This window comes from Neospora caninum, chromosome VIIb (assembly GCF_000208865.1).
Source record: "Neospora caninum Liverpool complete genome, chromosome VIIb".
Lineage (NCBI taxonomy): Eukaryota > Apicomplexa > Conoidasida > Eucoccidiorida > Sarcocystidae > Neospora > Neospora caninum.
In genome coordinates, this window is record NC_018394.1 from 972,030 (window position 1) to 999,103 (window position 27,074).

Genomic DNA, 27,074 nt, shown 5'->3' on the forward strand with positions numbered 1-27,074 from the left:
ATACGGGAGGTTGTTTGGCTGCACGGTGTGCGGGATATAGCAGTGCAACTGTATCCTTTCGAGAGTTCCTGTCATTTCTTTCCATTGCTTATGTGGTTCCCTGTCTGTCACCACGGCAGCAGAGCCTCACTGTATGCCCTCACCGAGGGCAGTGTTCCTGAGTTAACTGATCCCCAGTTCAACATTTCTAGGCGCCCCTGTCCTGTCAGTTCTAATTAAGTGATGACTAAGAACTCCCCTTTCGACTCTCTTCCGGGTTTGCAACTTCCAAGCACTGACCGTCTCTCTCAGCTGATGCTTCAGACAAAGCACGTGCCAGCCGCGCCACGTGCCGCTCGCGTGCACACTACATGCACACGCCGGTGAGCCGTGCCGACCGCCTGGAAAAATCCTTCGCTTCCCTTTTCTTAAAAACGGCGGAAGGAGGTCCGATAACCTCAATGGATTTCCGTTTCTGTACAGGGAGGAATTGGTGTTTTCTCTTCTCGCACTGCCCGCGAACCAGCCGTCTGTCTGGCCGGCCCCTACAACGCGATGCATGCTCTAAGATTTTTTTTCGCCAGCGTACGAAACCGCTATTGACGTGAAGAAAAAGAGCACACTCGAAGTACCCGTCAAGGATCTCGATCCTGAGCCTTTTCCCAGAAAGCTGTTGGCCGGAGAATACAGTTCTTCTGACTTTGGTTGTTGGGGCCACGTTTCGGTGTGTTGGGTGCACAGAATCGATTGTGGTACGGAAGCCGTCACACCGTCCCGGCAGTTCCTTTTTTTCTTGCCCTTCTCAACTTTGTCCCCCGGTCTCGAAACCAGAGAGAAGAAAAGTGCCTTCTGGAAGAGGTATGAGTCGCGCCTGCCCTTTGAACCTTGTCCGGCCCGCCCCTCCCATCGTTGGCCGCCGCGCGGTGGACACACGGGCTCCTCGGGTGTCTGTACACCGGCGCCAGTCGTCCTTAGAGGTTGCCTTAGCACGAAACCCATCTGAGTCGCTCTCCTTCCCCCGTACTTCTCAGGCACCAGCCGCTACCTCTTGAGTAGCCTCCCTATCCACGCATCCAACCTTGCATCCTTGCACAGGCACGCAGAAACGTAGTCGTTGGCCAGCCGTGGTCGGTGTGTGCCCACGACGTTCGTGGCCCATCGAAAACGAGCCTTCCCGCCTACCCGCGTTCTAGATCCCTGCGGAGGATTTGACATCCTTTTGCCCTTTCCTTTCAGGTAGAAAAGATGAAAAAGCAGTTTCTTCTGTTTCACCACCTGCCTCCCCCTTGTGGGTACTGGCAAGCTGCGGCGGGTGTGCTACGCCGCTCTCTGGCGGCGTACTACCCAAGCGCGTTCGAAGCCAGTCGCACAAGCGAACACAGGAGAGACGAGGGAGAAGGGACGAGCGACAAGAGAGACAGAGAAACGGCAACGCGTTTATCGGGCGCGAGCGACAGGCTACCCGCGTCCTCTGTGCAGCGAGACCGGGGCCTGAGTCCTCAAGAGCTCGCCCAGCTCCTCGTAGATCTTCAGGTGGAAATGCGCCTCCGGCAGACGATGGCCCCAAAAAACGCTACTTCGAAAGACGAAAACAAACCGAGCGAAGGCGAGACTGCGCGGCCGCCCCCTTCGTTGCCCTTTTTCAAACCACAGTTTTACAGCAAGGTCGAGGGCCTCTTTAGGCGCCTCCCTCCTGCAGTTCTTGAACCCTTCCTCTCTCTCGCTCTTCCGCGAATGATGCTTTTGTCGCTAGAAGCCCCGCGCATCTTCCCCTCTTCTTCACTGCCCCCTTCGGCTTCTTTCAGTTGCTCGATTCAACGTGATCTCCCGTTGCTCAGTCTGGCGACCAGTGAGGAGGCTTGCCGCGCTTCTTCACTCTTCTCTCTGGAAGACGGCGAAGAAGAAAGCGAGAAAAGAGAGTGCAGAGGGAGCCGACAACCAGCAGCGGTAGAATTGACGGCCGGCGAGGGCTTGGCACTGCTCTCTCTCGCTTTTTTCTCGCTTCTTCCTCCCCCCAACCTGCAGCCGATGCGTCAGCTGCCTGACCCAAACTTCATGTCTCTCTTCGAACACGCTGGTCAGTGCTCCGATGCAGGCATTTGATGTAGTTGTCTTTATCTATGATATTCCACGGAAGCGTTCGAGGCCAAAGGTGCTTTGTAGGGTAGGTGCTGTATGTCGACAATCCGAGGCTCACCCAATAACGCAGTTGCGAAGGATTTATGGGCTTCCCTCGCTTTCCGTGTGGACGCTCGGATTCGTCAACTCTCTCGCCTTTCGCCGCACTCCAGAAAGCGACAGGAACCGTGAGACAGGGAGACCAAAACGGATCTGCACAATCACCTTAGAGCCTCATCGTCCTTTTTCTCCCTCGTTGTGCCGTTTCGATGTCCTCTTGCTCTTCTCTGTCCCCTCTCCTCGTCCACGTGACGCGTTCCCTTTCTTCTTGCCTCTGCCTGTGTACGGCTGTCCCTCTCTTCTGTTCTGCAATTCCGTGGCTGGGTTTCCCTTTCTGCTCCTTTCTCTGCTCTGTGTTCTCTCAGGTAACGATCAGCTGAACAAGCTTCACTGCTACGTGAGGTGAGAAGGATGGCGACACGCGGGAGGAACGAAAAGCTGGCAAGTTTCAGCAAACGGGGCACTTTCCTAAAGGCAGCGAAAGGATCCATCACAGTTCCGCAGACGGTCGCTCTCCTGTTTGTGTTTCACTCTGGTTTCCTGCTTACTTTGTTTCCAAGGGACGCGAACAAAATCTCAACATGTAGACGCCGGTGTGTCAGGGTGCGTTTCCCCACGCCCTAGTAGCTCCTCAGTCTCCGGCGCGGTAGCGGATTTTCTCTCCGCCGTACCAGCGGTCGTCTCCGTGCTTTTCTTGCCGCGTCCGTTTCGCACTTCTCTCCGCTTTTCTGTGCTTGTTCCCTCTCTTTCTCGCGGCATTCCGGCATCATCCTCTCCTGTCTTCTTCGCTCTTCTGTCTGTTCTGTCACGCCGCGTCTTTCGCCGGCTCGCCTCGCCCTCCTCCCCTCCCCCTTACTAAATACGTTACTTGCCCCATCTCGCTCTATCCTCGTGCAGGTATTTCATTGCCATGACAACTGCCGTAGCCAAGTACCACGACGTCTGCCGCGCGAACGGTCTTCCCCTCTATCTTCTCGCGCCGCCTCATCTTCTGTCCCGCGCCTCAGCACCGTTCCCTGACTTCGCTGACCGCCTCTCCCGGCTCCTCACTGAGGAAGTCTCGAAGTTCTCCGCAGCAGTGAAGGAGAGAAATCGCGGCGAAGAGAGGAAGGAAGACGGGCGCTGCGAGAGCGAGCTCGACACCGCGCAAGGCCCTTCTTCTTCGCTTCTCTTTCTGCCGGCTCCGAGTTCTGTCTGTTCTTCTGTCTGCGGTCAACAGCGGCAAGGCCCGTTCTTTCTCCGGATGCCATGCTGCGCGGTTCTGAGGTCGCTTCGTCTCTCTCGGACGTGCGCCTCTCTGGCGCCTCTCTCGCCGTCGTCTCCCCAACGCCCGGCTTCCTCTGAGTCCGGCTTATACTCGGAGGCAACCGCGCTCGGAGACACCCGAGGGCACTCTCCCGCGGACGCTCCGGCGAAGCGCAGACGCGTGGCAGCAGCGGAGACAGGCGCGGAGGATACACCCGCCCAGACGACTGAGGAACTCGACTTTCTGTCGCTTCCCCTCACGCCGCCGCAGTGCGTGGCGGTGACCATCGATAGCTTAGCAGAGAGGGAGACGCCCCTTCTCCCGCTCCAAGAACTCCGCGAGAAGGCCGAAGCAGAGAAAGGAATCGACAGCGCAGTCGATCTCGAACTGATGGCTGACTTTGCGAATCAGTGGATCGGCGGAGGCGCTCTCTACAGAGGTAAGGAAGCATATGCGGCCCGAGCGTTTTTTCACCGGACAGGGAATGTCTTTCAAAAGGAAAAGAAGTGTCTCTATGGAGGACCCGAAGCAAGCAGCGGACGGTCGAACTGCCTTTTCTGGGGAGGGTGTCTCGCCACGGATTGCTGAGGCGAGAGGGAGAGGCCGAAAGAAGAGGGAGGCGCCTGTAGAGACGGAAGAGGGAAAAGAGAGGTGGGGGAGGCGGAGGAAGAGGAACGAGAGGAAATCAAGAAAATGCGCCTTTCTGTTGGCCATGTGCCCTGTCTTCGTGCAAGAGAGACCAGCACGAAAACGGGCTCGGTGTCGGCCGGGGAGGAAACCCCGATCTGCTGGATGTCCTGGCGCGGTTGCTCGCCGAAGGTCTTCCCTTCTGTTGTCGACTCCCCCTTCTCTGTCGACTCGTGTGTTTGTGTCGCCTCCCCGCCGTCTCCGTTTCCCTTCCCTGCCGCCTCTGGCCTCGTCTCTGTCTCCGTAGGTTTCTTTCTCCCTTTTCTTGCCCGTGGTTTTCAGGGTGTGTGCAGGAGGAAATCTTTTTCGCGACGCACCCCGAGCTTCTGCTGCTCCGTCTGTTCCAACAGCGACTGGCCGTCAACGAAAGCTGCGCGATGAGCGGGGCCATGAAGTTCTCCCGGCACTCCGGCTACGCGGAGAGTTTCACCTGCTTGCTCAATTCGCATGCGCCCTCGAGTGCCGCACGCGGACCGGCGGTCCTCCAAACGCAAAACTCAGAATCTGCTTTGGATGCCCGAATCCCCCAGCCCGATTGGCCATGGCGAGTCTCTGTCGCCGCGTCTCACTCTGGCGGGGGACAGTGCGCGGAGGAGCGAAGCGGGAGAGAGAGGGAGTCGGCGCTGGACGCAGACGCGGAGATTCAGGGCGTCGAGGACGTCGACGCCCGTCCCTTGCTGGTCTTTCTTAAGCCGTGGGAGGCCGCCGAGACTCCAGACCGCGCGGCTGAGAACACAGCAAACGAACGAGAAAATGCTGGAGACAAGGGAGAGCGTCGCGAATCCGAAGGCGGAGAGAAGGCCTCCGACAGAGGCGACATCGACGGGCGCAGGCGGAGAGTGCGAAGTCGCCTTTCGGGGGGTGTCGTAGGCTTGGAAGTTTGCGCTACGCTGACAGCTCTTGACGCTCAGAGGTACGCGGGCGTGGCCGGTGCTTGTGGCGGCGAGGCGCTGATGCCAGGTCGACAATTCGAGGCCCCCCAAATGCTGCGCGAAGTGAACAAAGTCGTTGCCGCGCTCTCCTTGTCCTCTGCGGAAGACGACAAGTATGCAGCGTATCTCCAGTGGAAGGCTTCACGCCTCGAGGCGGACCAAGCCCTCGACGGCGCGGCCGTGTCCCCGTCGGAAGGCCCAAAGAGGCCGTTCGCCACAGGTAGGCCGTCGCGTCTCCTGTTTTTGAGCAGGGGCCGGCTAGGGCTCGAACGTTCCATCCGGCACGGACTCAGTCGAAACACAGAGCGCGCTCCAAAACGCCGCTCACCTCGCGGCCACTGGAAACGAACAAGAGAGCGCCGGTCTGAACTGCGCCGTCAGCCAGGAGCCCCGGGAGACAACAACATCCTCCCTCCACACGCGGCTTGTTGCCAATGACATGTATATTTACATATATATATATATATATATGTATATATGTATATATATGTATATATATATATATATATGAGTGCTTTTAAGTCGGCATGAAGAGGGAACGAGGGAGTCTCCATTGAGGGTGTGTCAGAGGGAGGACTCTCTCTCTCTCTCTCTGAGACAGGACTGCTGGCAGGGCGGCGCTTTGCTCTTGGGTTCACTCCTCTGCAGACCAGAGCTGACCTCGTCGCGAGTGAGGCCCCGTGTTTCTGTGTCTGCGTGCGTACCCCCTGGCGCCTGTCGTTCTCTCGTTTCTTTCTTCGGGCACGGGCCGTGCGCAGGGTGGTGTCTCTCTTTTTCCGCATGAGTATATATACTACGAGTTGGACTACATTTCCCGCTGGCCCTTTTGCTTCTCCGTGTCGCAGGCAACTGGGGCTGTGGGGTGTTCAAGGGCGATCCTCAGTTAAAGTTTCTTTTGCAGTGGCTCGGCGCGAGTCTCGCAGGCAGGCGCCTGATCTACCACGCCCACGGCCGCCCCGAGTTGATAGGGCGAACGCGCGCTCCGCATGCGGCCTTTCCAGAAAGTCGCGGCAGAGAGAAGGCGGGATCGGCGCCGCAGAAAGAGAGACACGATTTCCCCGACGCGCTCGAAGACGCGCAGTGCCCCATTCTCCTCAAGTCCCTCGTCGCGCTTCTGCTGCGCAAGCAGTGGACAGTCGGAAGGCTGTGGCGAGCGCTCGTCAAGGTGAGAGCTCGCCTCGAAAGAAAGCAGGAAACACGAACGTCTCGGAAAGGCGCAGTCTCACCGGCGGATGCGACTCACGCAACACAAGCGATTTGAAAGCATTTGTGCACATCGATACATACGCATTTAAGGCAGTGTCTACGTAGACTTGAAAATATATACATGTTTAAACGGGAAAGATAGAGATACACAGATACAAATAGATCTAAATAGATCTAAACAGATTTAATTAGATTTAAATAGATAAAGATAGATAGACATACGCTTGTCCAGGCCGTGGTCTGGCTGCTATTTGTTTCTGTCTTTCTCTCCATCTCTCTCTGCGACTGCAAACGCGAATCCGATGCATGCAGACACGCATGAGAGATGCGTTTCTTTTATGACGTCGAGGCTGTGAACGCGTCTCGGGGACATCCAGGCAGTCCGCGCAAGCATGCCCTACAGTCGTCTGCCTCAACATATATATCTGTATACAAATATAGATAAACGTACGCATCAGTATATATATATATATATATATATAGTGCAGCTGTGTGTATACACGTAACTACAGGTGTTTTGGGGCATGTAACATATAGCGTCGCGAGGCAGATGTGTCGATATCTGTGCACTCCGCATGCAAGAGTCTCGCGAATGGGTTCTTTTCTCGCGCAGCAGAATGCCTTGTTTGCGGTTTTGTCTGTGCCGTTCAGGGGTCGGTCGCTGGCAACGCCCTAAGCAAGGAAAGCCCGTTCACCTACATTGGCAGACTTGCTCTCGACGAAGCCCACACAACAGCTTCGAGTCTCCCCTCTGCCGATTCCCCGTCGTCTGCTTCCTAGATTCTCCCCTATCCTCTTCACTCTGTCTTCTCTCTCTTCTTCCAACTCTACCTCGTTGCTGTTTCCTCTCTCTTGTTCCTTTTTCACTCGTGTGAGGGACTGCTAGGGGCGTCACATCGCCCGGCCGCCACTGCAGGTGCGCCTTCGGCGAGAACGTGAACCGGCAGATTTGCACGCCTCGACCTCCTTTGCATCTAAGCAAACTGACACTTTCGTTTTCTTCGTTTCCGAATGTGTGCTGAATTTTCCCGTTTCGCTTCCTCGCTGGTCGGCCCTGAATACGAGGCGTGTGGAAGACTCGCCCTCTGGGGCGGCTCGGCCCTCACTGGACCTCCTATGTCGGGCCTTGAAACGCGCCGCCACGCGTTGTTGTGTTTTGAACCGCTCGCATTCTTCGGCTGCCTGTCCCTGCTGTGTTCTTCCCCCTCTGAGCTTCCTCTCCTTTCCTGTTGTCTGCCTCCTCGGGTGTCTCGCCCTTCTACAGGCATCACGCCTTCCCGTTGTCGAACGCGAAAAAGGCGACAGAGTCGCAGCCCACGGCAGTTGAATGTCGCACGCGCAAAACGTTTTCTGTCACCGCACGCAAGCGAACACGCGAGAAAACGCTGAATCATGTTTCGCGCAAACCTCCACACTTCGACACACACACAGCCGCAGCAGTCCCCCTTTTCTGCTTTCTCCTTCTGCTGTCTTTCCCCCCACCCCCCCCCCACCCCCCCGTGTGTCCCGCCTCTCTCTCCTTCCTCGCTCTGCTTCCCCTCTGTTCTCTTCTGTCTTTGCTTGGCCCTGGCTACGTCTCTGGTTCCCGGGCGTCCTCGCCCGTTGTCGGGTCCGAGGCGCTTTCGCGCATGCATCTGGGGCACGTGCACGCGAATCCGAAGGTGGTTTCGAGGAGCTGTCTGCGTCGCCGCACCGGCAACGCCTCGTCGACGTACGAAATGGTCAGCTCTTCTCCGGCCTCGACGGCCTTCACCGTAGTCACTGTCAGAGTGCTGTCTCCGCCTTCTGGGCCCCACGACGAGACGGCGCAGTTCGGCTCGCAGCTGTGGTTGACGCATGCATGCAGTGTGTAGACACCGCCGCCGCGAATCACCATGAGCGCGCCGTCCGTCGAAGCCCCCCAGATGTTGATCGCCTGGCTGTTGAGAGCGAGGGCGCTCTTGAGATGGAGAAGCGTGTCTCTGTGGAGAAGCAGGCGGGCGGCCTCCGCCCCGACCGTCTCTTGGAGAGGCTTCGCCAAGGCCGCGGCCAGCGCGCCGCTCTCCGCGTCGACGGCTGCGAGGAGCGCTGAGAAATCAAAAGTGCACGCCCCCGCAGAATCCCCCAGAGCAGGCACAGCCAGGCGCTGGAAAGGCCGCGAGGCTGCCGCGAACGCTGCCTCGAGAGAGATGCCCGGACACGAGAGAAGCAGCGTGCGCGTCTGAGCGGCGATGCGCGCGATGGCCCGCGCGACGGCCTCCACAGGCAGAGGGTTCGCGTGGGAAGGCGAGGCGGGTTGGGCGGTTTCGCGCAACTGGTGCAACGCCGCTGGAGACAGCACACTCATCCAACCGCCAACGAGTTTCCGCTCTTCGGTGTGGGCATCAGCGCCGGGATCCACTGAGGCGCGCTCGTCGGCGAGAGTCGAGGTGCGCGCAGGCGCGACGCTTGCGGAACAGTCGTCTCTCGAGGCCGCGTCTTCGGGTGCCGCTGGCGAATTGTTTGCGTCTCGCGCGTGCAGCTTCCGTTGTTCGGCCGTCGCACAAGCCGCGCCTCGCCGCTTTCTGCCTCCTTCGGCGCCGTCGAGAGATGCGCCCACCGCAGCCGCGAGCGCGCGAGCCGTGCGCGACTCCGGAGACGGAAGGGACTTGCGGAGAGACATCAGGCAGTCTCCGCCCAGAGCAGTGGCGAGGCAGTGCGGCGAACAAAACCAGCACTGCACGCCCTGGACAGTCAGTTCGCACGCGTCCTCACCAGGGGAGGCGAGAGAAGGGGGGGAAGAGAGAGACGAGTGAGCGGCGGAAGGTGGAGAGCCTGCTGAGGCAGATGCCTGGGGTCGGCACGGCGAGGCGTCTCCAAGGCGACAGTGGGGCGAGTCGGAGACAGGCGCCGTGGACGGAGGACTGGAGCCGTCCGCGCGGTTCGCCTCAGCTCTCGGGGGAGAAGAAAGCGAAGCGTTTGGCGGAGCCGGAGGCGGTGCGTGGAAAGGCTTCAGTTTGAGGCAGTTCTCGCAGAAGGAAGCCTGCGAAAGAGGGACGGACGCACCGATCGGCCAGGCGATCAGAGGCACCTCTACGAGAAGAGTCTCTTGAGGCTCCAAGGCCCGCTTCGCTTGCAGAAACTTCCCTTTGCATGCGTCGAAGGCGACAGAGAAGTCGTAGGCCTCCGTCATCAAGGCGTAGTCCTGGAGATCCTCCATGTTCTCTCCACGGTGGAAGGGCCAAGGGAAAAGGAGGAAGAAGAAGAACGGCGGGAGCGAGGCAACAGACGCGACAGAAAGGCGGCGGCCCGAACCGGAGGAGGGGAGCAGCGGCGAGGGACAAAAATAGGGAGAACAAGGGGGAGACGAGGGGAGGAGAAACTGCCGGGAAGGAACAAGAGGAGGGAGGAGAAGAAAAGGCGGATAGAGCGAAAGAAAAGGATAGACGCAAAAAGGTGAAGAGAACAAAAGAGAAGTCGTCACGAACACGGCACGAAGTCAAGACCCGGGAGGAGACAACGTACACAGCCGAGGGAGATGGAGCCGCCGGAAGAAGAGGAAAGGCGCTGGAGAAAGGGTTCGTGAACGAGAGAAAAAGTAAATGACGAGGCAAGAAAGAGGGGAGACGAAAGAAGGGACGAACGCACGATGCATGCAAAATCGTTTTTCTAAGCGGTCTTCTGTTTCGCTTCTTTCTGTGGGGGCTTTTCAAACAGAAAGAAGAAGAGCTTCCAGTCCCTTCTCCCTTTCTTGGCTCTCTTCCTATCGGGAAATTTACGCTTTATAAGAAAAGTGGAGCAGGGATGCGTCCTTCTCGGTGTTTGCTTTCTTGTACCGGCGCGGCTCGTAGATCTCTCTTTCCAGATGCAAGAAAATACTGCATGCGCATGCAAGGAAACGGACGGCAACAGACAGCTGATCTCCAGTGTGCATTTTTAACATCTACGCCAAAACACACGACCCAAAACGGCGTCTCATTTGTTTCCCTCCACATAAGTCTCCTTTGAAGGGATCTAATTCGGTTTTCTGGTCCTCCCCCTTTTCTTTCCGCCTTTTGGACTCTGCGCTTCGAATCACGTGTCTCTCTACCTCGGACTTGTAGCTCTCTAAAGATTTCTCTGCGTCCACATTCTTCTCTCTTTTTCCGTTCCTCTTCCGGTCCAGTCTTCTTTCTTCCTCTCCCTGAGACCACACCAACGTCCAAGAACCTTCCTTTTATTCGTGCACCCTACCCTCCAGTCCTGCCGCGATTCCGTCTCGTCTCTTCTTCTCGCCTTTCGCTCCAATTCTTTCTTCTTTTCTCCATTCTCTTCTTCTCTCTTCGATCCTACTTTTCCCTTCAGTTTTTTCTTTCTCTTCTATCCGCTTTTTCTCTTTTTTTCCCCTCGGCGCTGCAAATGGCACGCATCTCTTCTTGTCCTCGAGGGTCCGGGAGGAGAGGGAGGCCGTCTCGGCAGCCCCCGCCTTCTGCGAAGATTTCGAACGGGACAGAAGTAAGCAATTCTCAGCGCCCCAGTCTCTTGCACTTCGTACAGCGAAGGCTCATGCACTCGTCTACACGTGTCTGTACACACATTTCGCGACCTAGATGTGCAGATCCACATGCAATGATACACATTTACACATTCGCATGCATATATATATATATATATATATATATATGGTTGTATAGTTTCGTACTGTGGGTGTCTGTGGGTGTTATGTGCGTATGTAGGTCGGTAAGCTGCGTCACCATATGCGGAGTTTTTGGTAACTGCATGCAGTTCCATGTGCGTGTGTGGGTATACTTGTCTGGACAAGACAGTGAGAAGAAAAGAAGATCGGAATAGATCTGGAGAAGCCCTCTCATGTCTCGTTCTAGCATCTTTCTTTTTCGCTTTCAGTCCTCCTCTCGCGCTGCCTCAAAGAACGCTCAGTCCCGCACCGCTTCCTCTTCTTGTGCCGCTGCGTCTTCCTCGTCGTCTTCATCTTTCGCTTCTGTCCCTGCGGATGCGAGGGAGCCGAGGGGAAGAACAAGAAGGCGAGGCGCGACACCGAGAGCGCGGCGGCCTGCGCGAAGCCACGCAGTGGCGGAGCCGACCCGGCGAGGAGAGGGCGAGAGAGAAGAGAAGGAAGGGACAGCTGCGGAAGATGGGGCTGCAGCTTGCCGCGTCTCAGCAGAAGGGGAAGCCTCACGATTCCAAGCTCGCCTAGAGGAACAGGCGGTCGACGAGATCTCGAAGGGCGTCTGTGGTGAGAAGACAGAAAACCTAAACGAGAAGCAAAGGAGAAGAGAGATACATGAGAGAACGAAGAGCCAGGGGAAGAGAGATATACAGGAGAGAAGCGAGATACATGAGAGAAGCGAGATACACGAGAGAAGCGAGATCCATGAGAGAAGAGAGATACACGAGAGAAGCGAGACACAGGAAACAGGGGAGACAACGGGAAAACAGAGGGGAGAGGACGGGAGCCTGCCGAGAGAAGACGCGGCCAACATCCAGTTTCCGTGGTTGCTTCTGTCTTTTCCCCCTTGTGGGGGCGGGGGGGGGGGGGGGGATGTGGCCATCACGGGCGAGGGAAGGCCCACCGAAGGAGACTGGTTTCGCCGTCGGGTGTGCAGCTGAGGAAAGTGTCGGAACGCGGTAAAGACAGAAAAACAAGATGCGTCGCTCTCATCTCCGCCGCACACGCAGCCCATTTCCTTCCGTTCACTCTTCAGAAGGAATCCCCATCTCCCTTTCAGGCACAACTCTATGCGTCTGTGTCCAGACGCGTAGACCTAAACGGAAGAATCTACTCACACGCACTTGTGTACATGCATACATGCATATATATATATATATATATGCATATGATTGTATTTGTGCTTGTGCAAGGTTGTTGCTCGATGGCTTGTCCTCGATCTCTCTGTAGGTAGGAGTAGTGTTCGGCAGGGACGGGAGCGAGCGAATTGTCGATTGAAGGGAGTGTGCGCCGGGCTGCTTTTCTTTGTTTCCTGCGCCTCGTGGGTACAGGTTGTTGCCTCGACGCGATGGTGGACGAAGCTGATGCCGACGGGGTTGAGGCCGGGGGTGAGCGAGAAGCGAAGCGAAGAAAAGGTTCTGAGGCCACAGAGACACCGCAGGGCGACCGGCCCCGAGACACTGGCGAAAGTGAAGAGACAGGAGCGAGACAACCGCAAGGTGTTCTCCTAGGGAAGATTGAATGTTGCTCCCACAACTTCCATCTCCACTGCATCGAGGTGCGCGAAAAAAATGCTTCACGCATGAAACCCTCCCGGCTTCCAGACCCAAGCTGCCTGCGCCTTCGCCTTCGCCTTCGAACCTGGCTCTCTTCTAACTCCTTTTTTCATCTTCCTATCGGGCCGCGCCTGCCTCGCTGGGCAGTCCCTTGTCTTTTGTCTTTCTGGATCTCCCTGGTCTTTTGCGTGTGCCTTTTTTTTGAGGAAAACTCCTTTGCTGTCTCTCCTGCGCGTCCGCTCTCTGGCCTTTGCTGGTCTTCTTGCGTTTTCGTCCGGGCCTGTCCGTCCTCGGAGTCGCAAGAGCTCTGCGTCGCCCTGAGTGGGTTCGGGGCTGCTTTTCGTCTGGACAGCTGCTGTCTCCGTTTTCTCCTGTCTCCTGTCTCTCAGGGCTGGTCTCGGCGCGAAACAACATGCCCTCTGTGCAAAGCGGTCTTCACCTCCATTGCCGCGTACGACCTTTCCACAGGCGCTCTCCTCGCTGAGGTAACGGTCTGTGGTCTCCCTTCTTCGCTGCTTGCTCTCTTCTCTCTTTTCTTCTCTCTTTTCTTCTCTCGTTTCTCCTCTCGTTTCTCCTCTCGTTTCTCCTCTCCCTTCCTTCTTTGTTTATTCGGCTGATTTGCCGCTTTTCATAGGAACTCCGCATGCATGTGTGCTGAGTGGGGGCAATCCTTGCTGGAGAAAAAAAACAGTGTTGTTGTAGACGGGCAGACGAGAGCGGGAGACAGGCTCCGCCCGTGTGTTGTCGTTCTACATTTTCGTCTCCTTCTCTTCGTCTCGACGCATTTCCTCTGGCAACGCGGGTGTGCACTTTTCCGGGGATGGTTTTTCACTTTTCTCTCGCCACGCCTCGTCCACTCTCTTTATCTGTTCTGTGTCTCTTCTCCCTGCTTGCTGTCGTGCCCGCCTCTCCAGCACACCTGCGCTGTCGTATTCCAAGCGGACGCGTCGTCGTCTGAGGAAGAGAGCAGCGAAGAAGAGGAAGAAGACGACGAGTACAGAGGTCGTCCTCGGTCTCGGAGGATGAGCCGTAGGACCGCTGAGCGTCTTCGTAAGAAAGGAGAGAGGCGGAAGACAGAAAGGGCCGACTGTCCCCACCCGAGAAAAAAAAGGAAGCGAGCAGAGAGGGAAAGGGGTGAAACGGGAAGAGAGCAGAAAGATCAGAAGGAACGGCAAGGGGAGGATTCGTGAACAGAAGCGAAAACGAGAGACGGAAGGGGGAGCAAGGCCGCACATAATGGTTGGTTGTCTCCGCGCAGAGCAGCGGGGAAGGCGCACGTGGGATTTTCCAGACCAGGGAGAAGACGACTTGCACGCCTGTGTCTCCCGCGTCTCAGAATGTTTCGTCTCGCGCGCGTCTCCTTGATGCCCAGAACGCATGAGCCGTGTCTTTCCGAGCGGTTTTTCCCCCTTCAGGCCGTTCCTTGAGAGAGCATCACCGGACGCATACGTTAATGCAGCGCGTAAGACCCAGCCGCAAAAGCGGAACACCACTCAACCCGTCGCTCCTGTCTCGTTCATATCTGCCCAGTTCCTTTCCCGCTGCCTCTCTTTGTGGGCGGTCTCCACGCCGTGTTTTTTCTCCTCACGCTCTTTACTAGCTCCCTCCGCGTCGACATGAGCTTGCTTGTGCTTCTTTCCTCTCCCTGGCCCGTCTCCACCTTCTTCTCGCCGTCCCTGTCGCCTCGACCTCTTTCTCTTCTCTCGGGGTCCAGGCCTCGGTTTGCCCTTGTTCGTCCCTGGTCTCAAACGCTTTCGTTTCCTCGTCCCCACTCGTTTTCGCCGGTTGCCCACCAGCTTTCTGGTGCAAGCGCCCGCACGACGTTTTTTCGTCTCGTTTTCCTCGCGGAAATATGCTTCTGTCCACTCCCCGGGGCGTTTCGGCTTCTGCGCAGGCCCCGTCGTGCGGAGGCCGCGAGAGGCGTGTCCGTGCAGTCTGCATGCGAAAAGAAACCCCTCCCCGCGAGAAGCGCACGCCGAAAAGACGAACAAAGGCCATCGCTGGAGGGCTTTCCGCGCGTCCGGGGGTGGTGTCGCGTCGCCTCGTCTTTGCCACTTTCTTCTCTTTTCTTTGCGATGTTCGCCAGCGTCGCCAAGGCCAGTCGCGGACTCGGGCACCCGGAGCAGCAACCGCTTCCTCGTGTTCGTCAGCTGACTCCTCTGCTGCGCAACTCCGGTCCAGAGGAGCAACGAGGACAAGGCGACAGCGCGCCTCGAGTGCCGCGTCTGCCGCGCCTCCACCCCCCCGCCAGGCTCTCGGGTGCAAAGTTCTCTGGCGATCGCATTCTTCGCGCGGACGGGTCGGCGCGGAGTGGAACGTGGGAGGGCAGTTGCAGCGGCGAAGACGAAGTTCCTCTTCCGGCGCAGGTGAGGTGTATCGCCTCTGCCTGTTTCCCTGCTCCGCTGCGCTAGCCGAGGTCTCCACGTACGCAAACGTGTCTTTCCCCGTTCTTGTCGACACGGCCGTGGCAAAACCGAGTGAATCGTGGGATCTGTGGTCCTTCGTCTCGCTGTCTTCCTGACGCGTCTCTGCTGTCATTTTGTCGAGATCTCTACCCACGGAGTGCCTCGCGCTCCTCTCTTTGGAACCCCTCGCCCTGGAACTCCGTTTCTCTGTGCCTCGCTCTGTCCCGTTCTCTTTCTCGTCCCTTCTTTGTCTCCCTCGTTCCCTCTCGAATCCCGCGTTCGTCCAGAGCCTCCGCCGGCTGTCGCTTTTTTCCGCTTCTCCCGTGTTTCTCTTGTTGCCTCGCTGCTGCTGCCCCCGCGTTTTGCTGCTCGTTCGCGCTCTCGCTTTCTGAAGTGGCGAGGCGTTGTGGCGCCTCGCAACTGTTTGCGTCTTTGCCGACCACGGAGACAGCCGGAAGCTCCGAAGACGCGGGCCAGGGGTATGGTTGTGGTTCAGGATCTCTCCTCGGTTAAACCATTGTTTTTTTCCGAGTCTGCGGAGGCTCCGTTTGTCGCATGTTCTCTTTTCCCCACTTTGCTCCTGTCGGTAGACGCCTCCACGAGTGGTCAAGAATCCGATGCAGAGCGGCGGCGGACTAGGGAGACGAGGGACGCGCAAGAGGCGAGTCAAGTTGCCGTTGGATACTTCTGTGCTGTGCTATGGTATTTCACTCACTCGTGACTCTCGAAAATATACATTAGGAGACAGTAGAATGTGCGCACACACAACTACATGCGAGGGCGTACTTTTTTATTTGCATGTATATCGAAAAAGCATATACACATTGTCCACACACACTGACCCAGATGGGAAGACAGGGCGAGAGACGAAGGGAGAAACAGACGAAATACGACACTGTGGACATATACATAAGGTGTCACGTGCGTATGGATACTGGCGTGTCGAGACAAGGCTACTACCTCGCACCCTCCTTCGTATGCATCTATAATGTACGAATTCACGCACGCGTTTACACACACGCATAGACGAGCGTGGCGAATTGGTACGTACGCATATGTCAAGGGCTATGTGTATAAATACGTTATATGTCAACGATGGAGGACGGGCGGTTCCGTTCAGATTTCCTCTGTGGCGCACACACGTTGAAACGCTGCGGAACTCCACCGTCTGTCTCCATATCTTTGACTATGCATCGGTTCATTCAAAAACCAGTCCTCGCTGGCGCGTCCACAGTTTTTTTCGTCTCTGTTTGGCGACGCTGACCGGTGTGTGAGCTGCGCGTCCGTTGCTTTCAGGCTATTCGCCGTACGGAGCGTCACCTGGCACGTCTCAAATTTTTCAATTTCTCGAGTACACTCCAACAGCTGCAACCCGAAGGGGCTTCTTCTCCTTCCCACGCTCCTCAGGGCGCATTCATACGGGACAGCGCTACTCGGAGAAGACCGCAGGCTACTTCTGCCGACAGACAGAACGAGGCAGAACCTGGATCGTCGTGTAGCCGCCACAGCGAGTCCCATGGTTGTCCAGCACAAAACACGTCCCAGGAAGGCGTTCCAAAGGGTGCACGTTTAAGGTGCGCCGCGACGGTCGAGTGTATGCCAGCGACGTCTGCGTCGTCTTCGCGTCCCGTCATTTTGCGAATTTCGCCATCTGAGAAAGAAGATGCATCGCGCACAGGAGGCGCAGACAGCTTTCCCTCAGGCACAGAAGAGGCGTGCACCGAGGGTGGGCATACAGTCGAGAAGCCACGCACCGAGAGGGAACCGGTACATGTGGCTGTGGAGCAGAGAAACTCGGGCACATGCGTGGCAGTTGTCGTGCCATGGAAGGCACGCGTAAACCGCCTGGTTCGTGGGGGTACGGAGGAGAAAGCTAATGCGAAAGACGACGTGGAAAAGAGTGGTTGTAACAGAACGGAATCGGCAGTGGGCCACCAAGACCGAAGACATACAGGCCCATCCTTCGGCAATTTTGCGCTACGGCCACGATACGAGGAGGATTTCCTGATTCAGCGGAAGCTGTAGTCCCCCGATACGATCAGGTGCGCGGAGCAAGAGGACCGCAAACGGCCAAATCTTCTGCTCAGCAGGGACGCCCCACACAATAACGGTTAGTTGTCGAGTTCTGTCGCCAGTTTATTTGCCGAGAAACGATGACCGTTTCTAGGAAAAGCGACCGGTTCAACACCTCGTTTTCTTGGGGGATCGTGGAAGGTTGTCGAGGCAAGCGTGTAGGGGGAGCACCTATGGCTTACATGCTCATGAGGGAACGGGAGGTAGACACTCTGTTGCAGATTTCGACTAACATAAGAGTGGAGAAGGTGTGTAGAACACAAACTGAAACCGGTGATAGTCTGACAGGCAGATGTCTTGACTCGTGTACTGCAGCAGGATACTTTGAGTGCCATCCACTCTGTGTCGGTAATTTCATTTTGTTTTCCGAAACTCTTTGTGGAGCCCAACCGAAATCAGAACGCAGCGTACGTGATGTTGCGTACGCGCAGGCGGTGCCACCTGTATGTTCAGCTCCAGTTTTCTCCAATCCGTACTAAAAACGTATTCGTTTTTACGAGCCGATCCACGCGTCATTCACAGGAGTTGAGTAAGAGCAAAATCCGCGTAGTTCGCGCCACAAATAGTGCAATAGAGTCCAACACAAAGGCCGTCTGGACACCCAATGAATATGGTTCAAAGGCTGGCGAACCAGGATCTCTCCTGCGGAGCAATCCATTGAGGTCAGGAGCCGTACTCGCACAAAAGGGGGTTACGTCTACAACACCAGCTGTATTTTACGGTAGACGACACCCCATGAGAAGAATAACAAACGTAATTGCCAGGATGCCAATATTATTGGCTGCCACGTTGTCTGTAAAGCAACCGACGGAAAAGGGGCTGACTAAATCACGACACAATTCACCTGACGTTTTGCCGGTCGAATGTTGAAAACAACGCGTTGTGGAATCGGATCATGACATGCAACATTTCTTTACCGTCTCCAAGCCAATCCAATCAAACATCAGACAAAAAAACTCATTAACGTGGTGGATTTGCAGCTGCAATCATGATCGGCTGAGAAACAATACCCATTCGAGCCCTTCGCATCGATGCAAATGCCTTATGTTTGCAATGTGGTTCTGGCGGATTGCTGAAAGAAGGCGTAGCTCTTGACGAATTGTTCAAGCACGGGGCGCTGGAGAGGATCCGGATGCAGAAATTGAAGAGCAATTCCCATCACTGCTGGATCAGCTCCAGGACAGACACGGGCGGAGAAATCTGCCAGGCGAATCTGGGAAAGATACGACATCCTCTCCCTGTAGGCTGTCGGCGCATCCGAAATGCCGTAAGGAAGTTTACCGTCGCAGATGAACTGGAAGAGTGTCACCCCCATTGCCCACACATCCAGAGGGCCACGGTTCACACATGGCTGCTGCGGCACCTGCTGTGACTTGGCAAGTTCAGGTGAAAATATAGGCATGTAAACTGTATCGTCGTTGCTCACACAGCTGCTCAGAACCTTCACATTGCCCATGTCAATCAAGTGTGCTCTGCCGTGGATGTCGAGAATGATGTTGCTCCTCTTAACGTCTCCATGGGCGACGCCGAGCTCGTGAAACTTGGCCAGTGCAAGTATTGTTTGCCTCGCCACTGCCTGCTGCAGAGGAACTGATGGATTTGGCTGGACTAGATTCGCCAACGTCGCACCCACAAGCAACGGCAGCAACATGATTTCTCTCGACAGCAGAAAGAGGTGAGAACCGTAACGAACGTGGGTTTCTCGGTCCTCAGGAAGCTTCAAAATCATTTTGCACACAGGAATCCCGAAGTTGTCCGCAAGTCGTGTAAGCGTGTACCCTTTGGCCAAAAGCATATCCCGGGCGCGCAACTCTTGCTGAACCGCTTCTGCCATCTGTCTCCTCACTGACGAAATCGCAGCGTTCAGTTCGTCTGCCCTCATTCCCTGTTTCAAGCAAATCTGGCCGTACGCCACCTTCGCTGCGTACCTTCCCCCATCTGATAAAGCCACCTTTATGACGACACCAAAATTTCCCGCACCGAGGTATCCCTCATTAATTACGTAAGCCGAGTCCCCATTGGCGTTTAGTGTCGAGACAGGCTTCCCTCGAGGAAACACCTTGCCAATGGTACTCTCTATCCATTCTGGAGTCTCCTCTCTCCTCCCATGCCGACCGACAGAACTGCGCTGTCGTGCTTGTACTGCCTCCCGCAGAGCAGCCTGTTGTGCGCGTGTGTCCGCCGGCGATACGAGAAGCTGCCCCGCAGCCTCACGTAGCTGCGTAACTTCTTCCGCGCTCGCGTTCGAAGGTCGTCGGTTGTGCCTTTGCTTGTTTGAACGGTCCGCCCCCAAAGTACGTACAGGTACATAGGCAGAGACGGTAGAGGCAGGGTGGGAGGTGCCGGCGTTTGTTGGACTGTGGGGCGCTTCCGCGCTCGGTCTCCGTGAGCATCCCACCGCAATTGGTGCTCGAGTTTGGGGGTTCAAAGGAAGATGACCGGTCGACACGCTTAACAATTCATTGACGCTCTCGGGATTATAGTGCGGGTTTCGGTTAGGAGCTGACCCGGGTGCTGCCTCCCCTGAGGGCGCCGATGAGCTGGCGCCGCTGAAGTCTGAACTCCTTCGTGCGAAAAAATAACCTTTAGTTGTATCACGTTGTCCTGCCGGGTCGTGAATATTGGGGCTGACCTCTCCAGCTCGAGGTGGGTTTCTGAGCGTCAACCGGAACCTCTCGGGAGAAGAAAACGCCTCTGTTGCAGGCGTTGTTTCCGGTCCGCTGCGTCCTGCTGAAAAATGGGCCAGATCGTGTCTCTTCAAGGCCTTCATAGAGGTTGAGGGACTCGACGGAGAAGCCGATACAGGCGAAACCTGACATGGAAGGTCGCCACAACTGCTCCCACTGGCACTGCCTCTGGTGCCTGGCTGGTCCTGTATTCGGTCACCAGCGTCCTGACGCTCCTCAACCGTGTAGCCATCGCGTTTATGTTCTACCGCTGATTGACTGAGGTCAGCACGACTCGATCCATAAGACCATTTCCTCTTTTTACTGTTGCCACTTTGATCCAGAACAGGAGGTGCGGGCGGACGTGTGTCCGTTGCAGTTGTTCGGGGTAATTGTTGTCCCTCCTCAGACACCAAGTACCGTGAAGTCGCGCAGCGGGCATAAGACAACAATGAAAGAAAGAGAGTGAGGCGCTGTGTCGTCACTTTCATCCTGCAACAAACAAAAACTCATGAAGCCTTTTAGGTCGACGGAAGACAACACCCCATATTCCGGGGCCGACACAATCCTGGCCCGATTAAAATATCACATCCGAGCGGTGTCTCACCATGTATCTACAAAAACGTAATGCTAGCAGCGGTTTCGAGGCAACTTGCTCCAGACGCGTTTGAGACCTGGTCGTCTCTTAGGTCACTCGTCGTGCATCAAACTTTTCAGGCTTGGTCAGCGTACGTAATGAGGTGTCTTCCGTTAGCTGGCATCGGGCACAAGCGACCATCGGGCCGACAACGCCAAAGTCGTTATCGTGTACGTTGGATATATTTGGTCCTCCATTTCTCTGTGGGTTTTGACTGGCCACGAAATCGCTTGTACTGTTTAAAGCGACGCACAGTCTATTCGTGACAAAAAGCCGTAACAAGTTTGCGGTTCGCGCCTTCGTTCTCGCGTCAATCCTAGCGTCAGGTCTGGGGATCTCGCAAACGCTGCGCGGGGAGGCTAGCGGCAGTAGCGTTTCCAGATTTACTGCTTCGAGGTTGCAGAGGCCCCCTGAAGTAATCAGCGGATACGGCGCATCTTCAGGATTTGCTCCCACCATGCTTACCTCACACCGACGAATCAAGCGGTGTAACAGTTTGATGCGACACTCCGCATCGCGGTCAGAATATGGGCCAAGGGCGAGTCAGTGGATTCGTCGCTTTCCGCGCCCGCACTCAAAGTTGAGCACTGAATGTTCTCAGGGTTGAGGGAAGAGAACGTCCACTGATTCGGTACCGACCAGTCAAGTACAGAAGCCACAACGCCTCCAAGTTAGGTGCTGCTTTGTTTGAGGCTGTGGATCTTCCCCTTTCACAGTGTAACGCCTACACCCATTTGACGGTAAAAATTCAGCTGAGACAGCTTGTATCGGGCAGGATTTCGGGTTGTTTTAGTTCAAAGCCCGACGAGAGTCGTCAGACAAGGCTTGCAGTCTGTTGGTGACCAAGACTACCGAAGGATTTAAACGCGTTTCTGGAAGTCGAAACACAACGGCGCCCCCTGTCCACCCCTGGTGGTGCCTGAACTGGCGACGCTTCCTCGGATGGTGGCAAACGTCAGCCTTTGATGGCTCTAGGCGTAATATACGGATTACCGTTATCACTCGTAGTAACAGCGAGTAGAAACTTGGCACAGCGTCAAAGCTGGGACTCACAAGAGAGGCAGTCACATGCGAGAGAAATGAGCTAGCAATACTGCAAGAGAAGCCGAAAGAAAGGTGTTGGATCCACTCCGGAAATATGTGGTGCCGCTCCGGCGGTGATCGACAAGAAAATGAAAAAGACAAACTCGACACCGGCGGTCCCTTGCGCCGGGAAGGATTTGCTGAGACCATGCCTGTACGCTGCGTGATTGAACGAGAGGAAACGGTATCGCTTGTGAACGAGACGGGTTCATGTGTCCTTCGAAGTTGGTTTCATCTTGACACTGGAAAACCAGCACTCCAAAATCGACCCGTGTATAGGTGAATTGTCTAGATGTCAAGAGACGGAAACGAAGAGAAGCAGTGGCAACGACAGACGAGAGGAAACGGTATCGCTTGTCTCCACAGTCACCCTTTGCGGAATGACCACGGTCTCGAAGTGTGGTTTCCACTATGTAGGTTCCTGTGTTTTCCGGTGCGTTCTACTACTGCTAAAGGACGGAGCGAGACAGGCAAGTGAACTCTGCGGCGACAGTGGTAACGCTCATTCGGTGTGAATGCATGCCCGTCTACGAACCTTCGGTCAACAAGACAACCACCAGGCTGACCACTTGAAGAACGCCTTTTTTCTCTTCGCCGTACGGGACTGTTGATAATAAGCGAGCGTCTACGCCGTTCTAGAGTAGATGTGTGTACGCATATCTATATCTATAGATGTATTCGTACGTCTCTATCCTTTTGTCTCTCTGCATGCGTGCGAGATCAAGGAGGGTGAGTGGCCCGTGGTGAGCTTTCAGGACAAATACACATGCGACAACGGCCCGGGGGGCGGAGCACAGGCCGTCGGATGTAGTCAAGGAAGAAATGGACGTGGGAAATTAAGGTTTGTCAGGAGAGACAAAGAAGAGAAGAGGACACACGAAAAAAGAGATCTCCTAGACGACTCCAGTTTTCCCACTTTCGTCCTGACTCAGGTACGACAGAATATCCTCGAGAGCTAAGGAAAGGACGAAAAACAAAAGAGGAAATACGAGGAGGCGAGAAGAAGGAAGACGGCACGCATCGCTTCGACGCGCAGAGAGAAACAAACGGACAGTAACTTGAATGCGAAGACGGGGAGACAGCGCAGAAAGCCCTCAAATCTGCAAAACACATACACACATCAAACAGAAGACACGTGTGCCTAGCAAATGCAAGGATGAACTATTCAACTTGCGACTGACAGAACCCGTACAGAAACGCCGTTCAAAAAAAAGGCGGCAAGCGCCATGGCTCTTTCTCAGCTTGGAAAAAGTGTGATATCCCCCTGGCAGGTCCAGCTGTTCAGTTGTTGTGGCTGAAAACCCCGTCTTGTCAGCGTCGTCCGAGTCTCACGAGAAACTGCTTTTTTTTGCATGTGTGCCAGCCTCCCTTTAAACAGCCTATCTTGTCGCTATCCAGATCTCTCTTCTTATTCAAAGGGTTGTCCTTGTACCCTTTCGTCCCCCTCCTTGATCGATGTTTCTTCTCTGTTTAGTTCCACCGCCGTTTCCGCCGTGTCAGCACATCCTACTCCCCTCCGTCTTCCCCCCCCTCTTTGCTTACGTCATCAATATCCATATCTTTATCCTTGTTCTTTCCGTCTTCCTCGTCTGAACTCTCATCGGAGACATCGGAGTCGTCCTGGAAGTCGATGCCTCCGCCACCACCATCTTCGTCTCCGAAAACGTCGCTCTCGTTGATCTTCGCGTTCGCCGGCAGCTCGCCATACTGTTTCAGCAGTCGCGCCTCATCGGGGTTGTATCTGCAGAGAGGAGTACAAAACACGCCGTGCCCCGAGTCAGCCCACAGATCTCGTGAGAAGGGCGCGAAAAGGGTATCTCCCCTGTCCTTGTTCTCCGGACCCCAGAGTGCACTTGTGTCCTGGATCGTTTCAGTGCGAGCATGGCGCGGCACCGGCTCTCCCCAAACGCTTACTTTGCAATGACATCCCCCTTGTCGTTCTGGAAGTCGCGAAGAGAGACGAGGACAATGTCTCCGCTGTTGACCCACACACGCTTTCTCATCTTCCCGCGAATGTGGCAGAGACGCTTGACGCCATCGAAACAGTACGCCTCGAGACGGCCGTTCCCCAGCATGCGCAGCACCTGTCCGTACTCTGTAAAAAAATCGCCACAAAAAAGAACGCGAGAAAAAGGCACATGCTTCTCTGCATTTCTCTCTCCACTTCTCCGAATTTCTCTCTCCAAAAACGGGATCCACGCCTTCCACCCTGTCCACGCAACACACCCCCATGAGGCTTCGCATACTCATCTTCCCACCATCAGGCTGCGAAGGAATGCTAACCGAGCAGCTCTAGACATATATATATATATATATATATATGCACAAGCGAATGTGCATGCACAGACAAGCACGTCACCGACTGCATACATAGCCCATGGAGTCAGAGCGTTGCGTAGTTAAGACAAAGATCTCTGACAACGCGTAACTACACGTGAAAGAATGTGCATTCAGTATGTGTAAATATGGATGCACATATATATATATATATATATATATACATATATGCACATATGAATATGCATACAGATGCATCAATATGATGCGGCCAGCGAGTCTACAGCAGACGCATGCCGAATTTTAGCACTTTGAATGGGGTCCAACGGAAAATCAGCGAAAGGAAACGGGAAAATAAAAACAAACTTTCTCCGTCTTCGAGAGTCGATACGAAGCGGCGCGGAGACGGGCTGCGTCTCGGCGCGTCCACAAACGCATGCGCCTCCCCAAAGCCACACATCAGAGTTCTGAGTGGAAAGATGGAACCAGGGAAGAGAGCGAGACCGGCTGTCGCGTTTGAAGGCACAACGAGTTGTTTCAGAGAAGAGAGCAGGAAACAGGAAGAGGAAGCGAACAGACAAACACCGGCACCGGAGCGCGTTTGCCAGATTAGGCGACAGCAGTGTCGATCTCCCAGCGCGTCCGGAGCGTCGAGGTGAACGTACCCTGTCCATCTTCCTTGTACTGGAGCTCACGCTTCTCTCCCTCGTTGTCGTTCTTCCCCCTTCGGCGGTTCTTCCCGCCCTTTCCTGAAGCGAAGGCAGAAACAGCACAATGTGCGCGACTGAAGAACGACAGCGAATCCGGCCGTTCGGGTTGGAAAGGCCCAAGAGTCGAATGAAGAGAGCGGAGAAAGCAGCACTGTGCGGAAGAAACCAGGAGAGAAGCGACGCAACACCGACAAGACAAGGACGGGAACGAGAGAAAAGAAGAGACGTACAGACGCTGGCAAGCGACGAGAAAGGCACAACACCGGGGGAGAAGACGCGCCGGAGGGGAGATATGCCCCGCGTGTCTTCTGATTCACCCTCGCAACTAAGATTATCTCTGCAGCTCCACACCCCCCGTTCGTCGTGTCCCAGACGCGGCTCCGTCTTCCATGCGCAATGTGAAAAAGGCAATCTGCATGCAGACACCACCGAGAGACGCCCCACGAGAGAGACAGATGCGCATCCAGTGCCTAGGCCGTGTACGCCCCGACACGACACACACTCGCGCGCATGTTTACGGACGATTAATGGAGACGGCCCCCGTGTTCTCGCACACAGATACATACACACCCTCGAAATACAACACGAGGCGAGTCGAGCAGTGTCGCTATACGCGCGAAGAGGCGACAGGAGACAGAGACGGGGACGGCGTGGCGCGCGAAAATGGAAGAGGAATTGAGCGTGTGGAGAGCTAGACAGTGCGCGGGGCGCGACGCCACGCAAAGCACATCGGACACACATCAGAGCAGGCGAGGAAAACGAGGAAGCGGTAAGAATGGTTAAATGCTAACATAAGAGCAGTAAAGATGATCGACCTTGTGAAGCTGCTGGCCCATCCGTCGGCAGCTCCGAGAAGCTGGAAGAAGCGACGGGGCGGGGAAGCCCTATTACGACACGGGGCAAACGAACAGCCGCGCAGCGAAGAGAAGCGAGAAACACGTGTCTGTTTTCGTCGGTTTCAGCGAAACGAACAGCCGCGCCGCCGGCGGAGGGCCAGCGTGGCGATTTTGAGCACTGCGTGGTGAGGACCGACGGCAGAGCGTCAAGGCGCGAGAGGACACAGAGACGAACAGACAGACGGCTCTTGCGCACGTTCCGGATGAGGAAAAAACGAACAAAACCGCGAACCACAGAGAGGAAATCGGGGTGTGTCCAGGCACCACAAGAAACGCGAGGGGGAAACTCCGAAGGCATTCTCGAGGGGGGCCGAGAAGGGTGGCATCCACGGATTCACGGAATGAAGGAGAAGAAAAGGAGAGGGGAAGATCGGAAGGAGAAAAAACGCGACTGGCGAAAGTGAAGTTCTTGGGTCGTGAGATGTTCCTCCTATTTCGAGGCTTTCCCGCGAGCCCTTTCGCCGTTGTGGCCTTCCCGGCGTTGTCTTTTTCTGTCAGGCTCTTTTCTGGCGAATCGAAAAAAACGCGCCTACCTTTATTCTTCGGCATCTGCGAGGACGAAACACAGAACTCGGGGGCTGCAGGGCGGAAGAAAGAGGGAAGAAAAGAAAAGTGAAGATCGGCAGCTGCCGCACAACAAACAGTGGGGGGGAAATCGCGGCAAGTCGGCCCGCCACGCTCCCGCGCCTTGTTTCCACGCTCTTTTGGGTCAAGCTGTCGGCGAGGAGGCTGTGCAAAGCAGGCCTTGGCAAACTGACACACCCCCCACTCTCGCTCCGTCGCAAAACAGAACACTGTGCAAACCAGGTCGTCTCGCGGTCGGTGTGGAACGCAAACCTCTGCAAAACTGATGTTCTTTCCGGAAATTCGTAGACTGCAAGTGCGGACCAGTGGAGAAGCATCGCTGCGGAGTGGCACGGCCGAACATTCTCGCTGTGCGCAGTCCCTCTCGTGACGGCTCCGTTGCACTTCATTTTCCGTCGATGACAAAGATCTCGAGGAGGTTGCAACGCGGCTCTCAGTGGAAACAGCGGGAAAACAGCGGCAAAAGGAACGACGACAGAGGTAGTGCCTCCGTGAGGTGTACATACACCGCGTACAGTGCGGAGAGTGGGGGGATCCAATTTCCTTCAGTGGGGTTAGGAGGGGACTCAACCGTCTGTTTCCTTTTCGGCGACACAATCCTGGGGAAGAAACGCAAGGGTGCCGAAACCGCCACTAACACCGGGACGACGAGAGGACACTGTTAGAGGGGCAACCCCAAACGCGCACGACCGGAACGTTTTTAGCCGTAGCACACCCTTAGAAGAGAGGTGATGCCGTCGAAAGGTCGTGACGGATCAGTGGCAACTGGTCTCTCCATGAGAAAAGACTTCACGAAACGGGAAACTCTGAGTGTGTATGTGTTACAGGGGGGGATTCCGGCAGGGAACCACGGGGGGCCCCAATGTATCCCCTTCGGAATGAGAGCGATCACTGAATTGCTTGTTGCAGTCCTAGCAAGGACAGGAACAACTGCGCGAAACACTTCTGTCTCTTTGATAGAACCCTGGAGAGAGGGTAGTGTGGCGAAGGTCCGTTCTCCGACGTCTAAGTGGGAGAAAGGCAGCATCCCGACTCCAGATGTTGCTCCGTTAGTGTTCAAAGACTGAAACGGCGAGCGGTGCCAAGTACACTTTCTTCCCTGGCGAAGAGAGCAAAGAACACACTACGGTAGAAGCGATTTCTAGTTCTGAATCCGAAACCGAAAGGAACAAAGATTCTGTTCGTGATGTGCCAGCGTCACAAAGGCGCTCCCCCATTCACCCCCCGCTAGTCCGCCGTCCCCATTTCGTTTGCACTGGAACCCTGCACTGTCTCGTGAGTCTCTCTCGTCACCTTTATTCCTCGTTTGGTTGTCCTGCCATCGCTTTCGTTTG

General features: G+C 55.6%; 4 protein-coding genes across 4 annotated transcripts; 1 reads left to right on the forward strand and 3 right to left on the reverse strand.

The window, feature by feature from the left end:
- Window positions 1-1,224: 1,224 nt before the first annotated feature.
- On the forward strand, window positions 1,225-7,008 carry NCLIV_025100 (hypothetical protein; the record flags this gene model as incomplete). Its single annotated transcript, XM_003882704.1, has 6 exons — window positions 1,225-2,056; window positions 2,523-2,559; window positions 3,055-3,842; window positions 4,373-5,242; window positions 5,868-6,187; window positions 6,880-7,008. 6 exons carry the CDS (start codon window positions 1,225-1,227, stop codon window positions 7,006-7,008), a joined length of 2,976 nt encoding a protein of 991 aa, XP_003882753.1.
- A 790-nt stretch (window positions 7,009-7,798) lies between these two features.
- On the reverse strand, window positions 7,799-9,406 carry NCLIV_025110 (conserved hypothetical protein; the record flags this gene model as incomplete). The annotated part of the gene is made up of 1 exon (XM_003882705.1): window positions 7,799-9,406. The coding sequence occupies one exon, from the start codon at window positions 9,404-9,406 to the stop codon at window positions 7,799-7,801; it is 1,608 nt and encodes a 535-aa protein (XP_003882754.1).
- Window positions 9,407-17,928: 8,522 nt separating this feature from the next.
- On the reverse strand, window positions 17,929-20,043 carry NCLIV_025120 (uncharacterized protein; the record flags this gene model as incomplete). The annotated part of the gene is made up of 1 exon (XM_003882706.1): window positions 17,929-20,043. One exon carries the CDS (start codon window positions 20,041-20,043, stop codon window positions 17,929-17,931), a length of 2,115 nt encoding a protein of 704 aa, XP_003882755.1.
- A 2,323-nt stretch (window positions 20,044-22,366) lies between these two features.
- On the reverse strand, window positions 22,367-25,704 carry NCLIV_025130 (Translation initiation factor 1A (AeIF-1A),related; the record flags this gene model as incomplete). The annotated part of the gene is made up of 5 exons (XM_003882707.1): window positions 22,367-22,372; window positions 22,815-23,013; window positions 23,187-23,367; window positions 24,215-24,298; window positions 25,689-25,704. The coding sequence occupies 5 exons, from the start codon at window positions 25,702-25,704 to the stop codon at window positions 22,367-22,369; spliced, it is 486 nt and encodes a 161-aa protein (XP_003882756.1).
- Window positions 25,705-27,074: the final 1,370 nt, after the last annotated feature.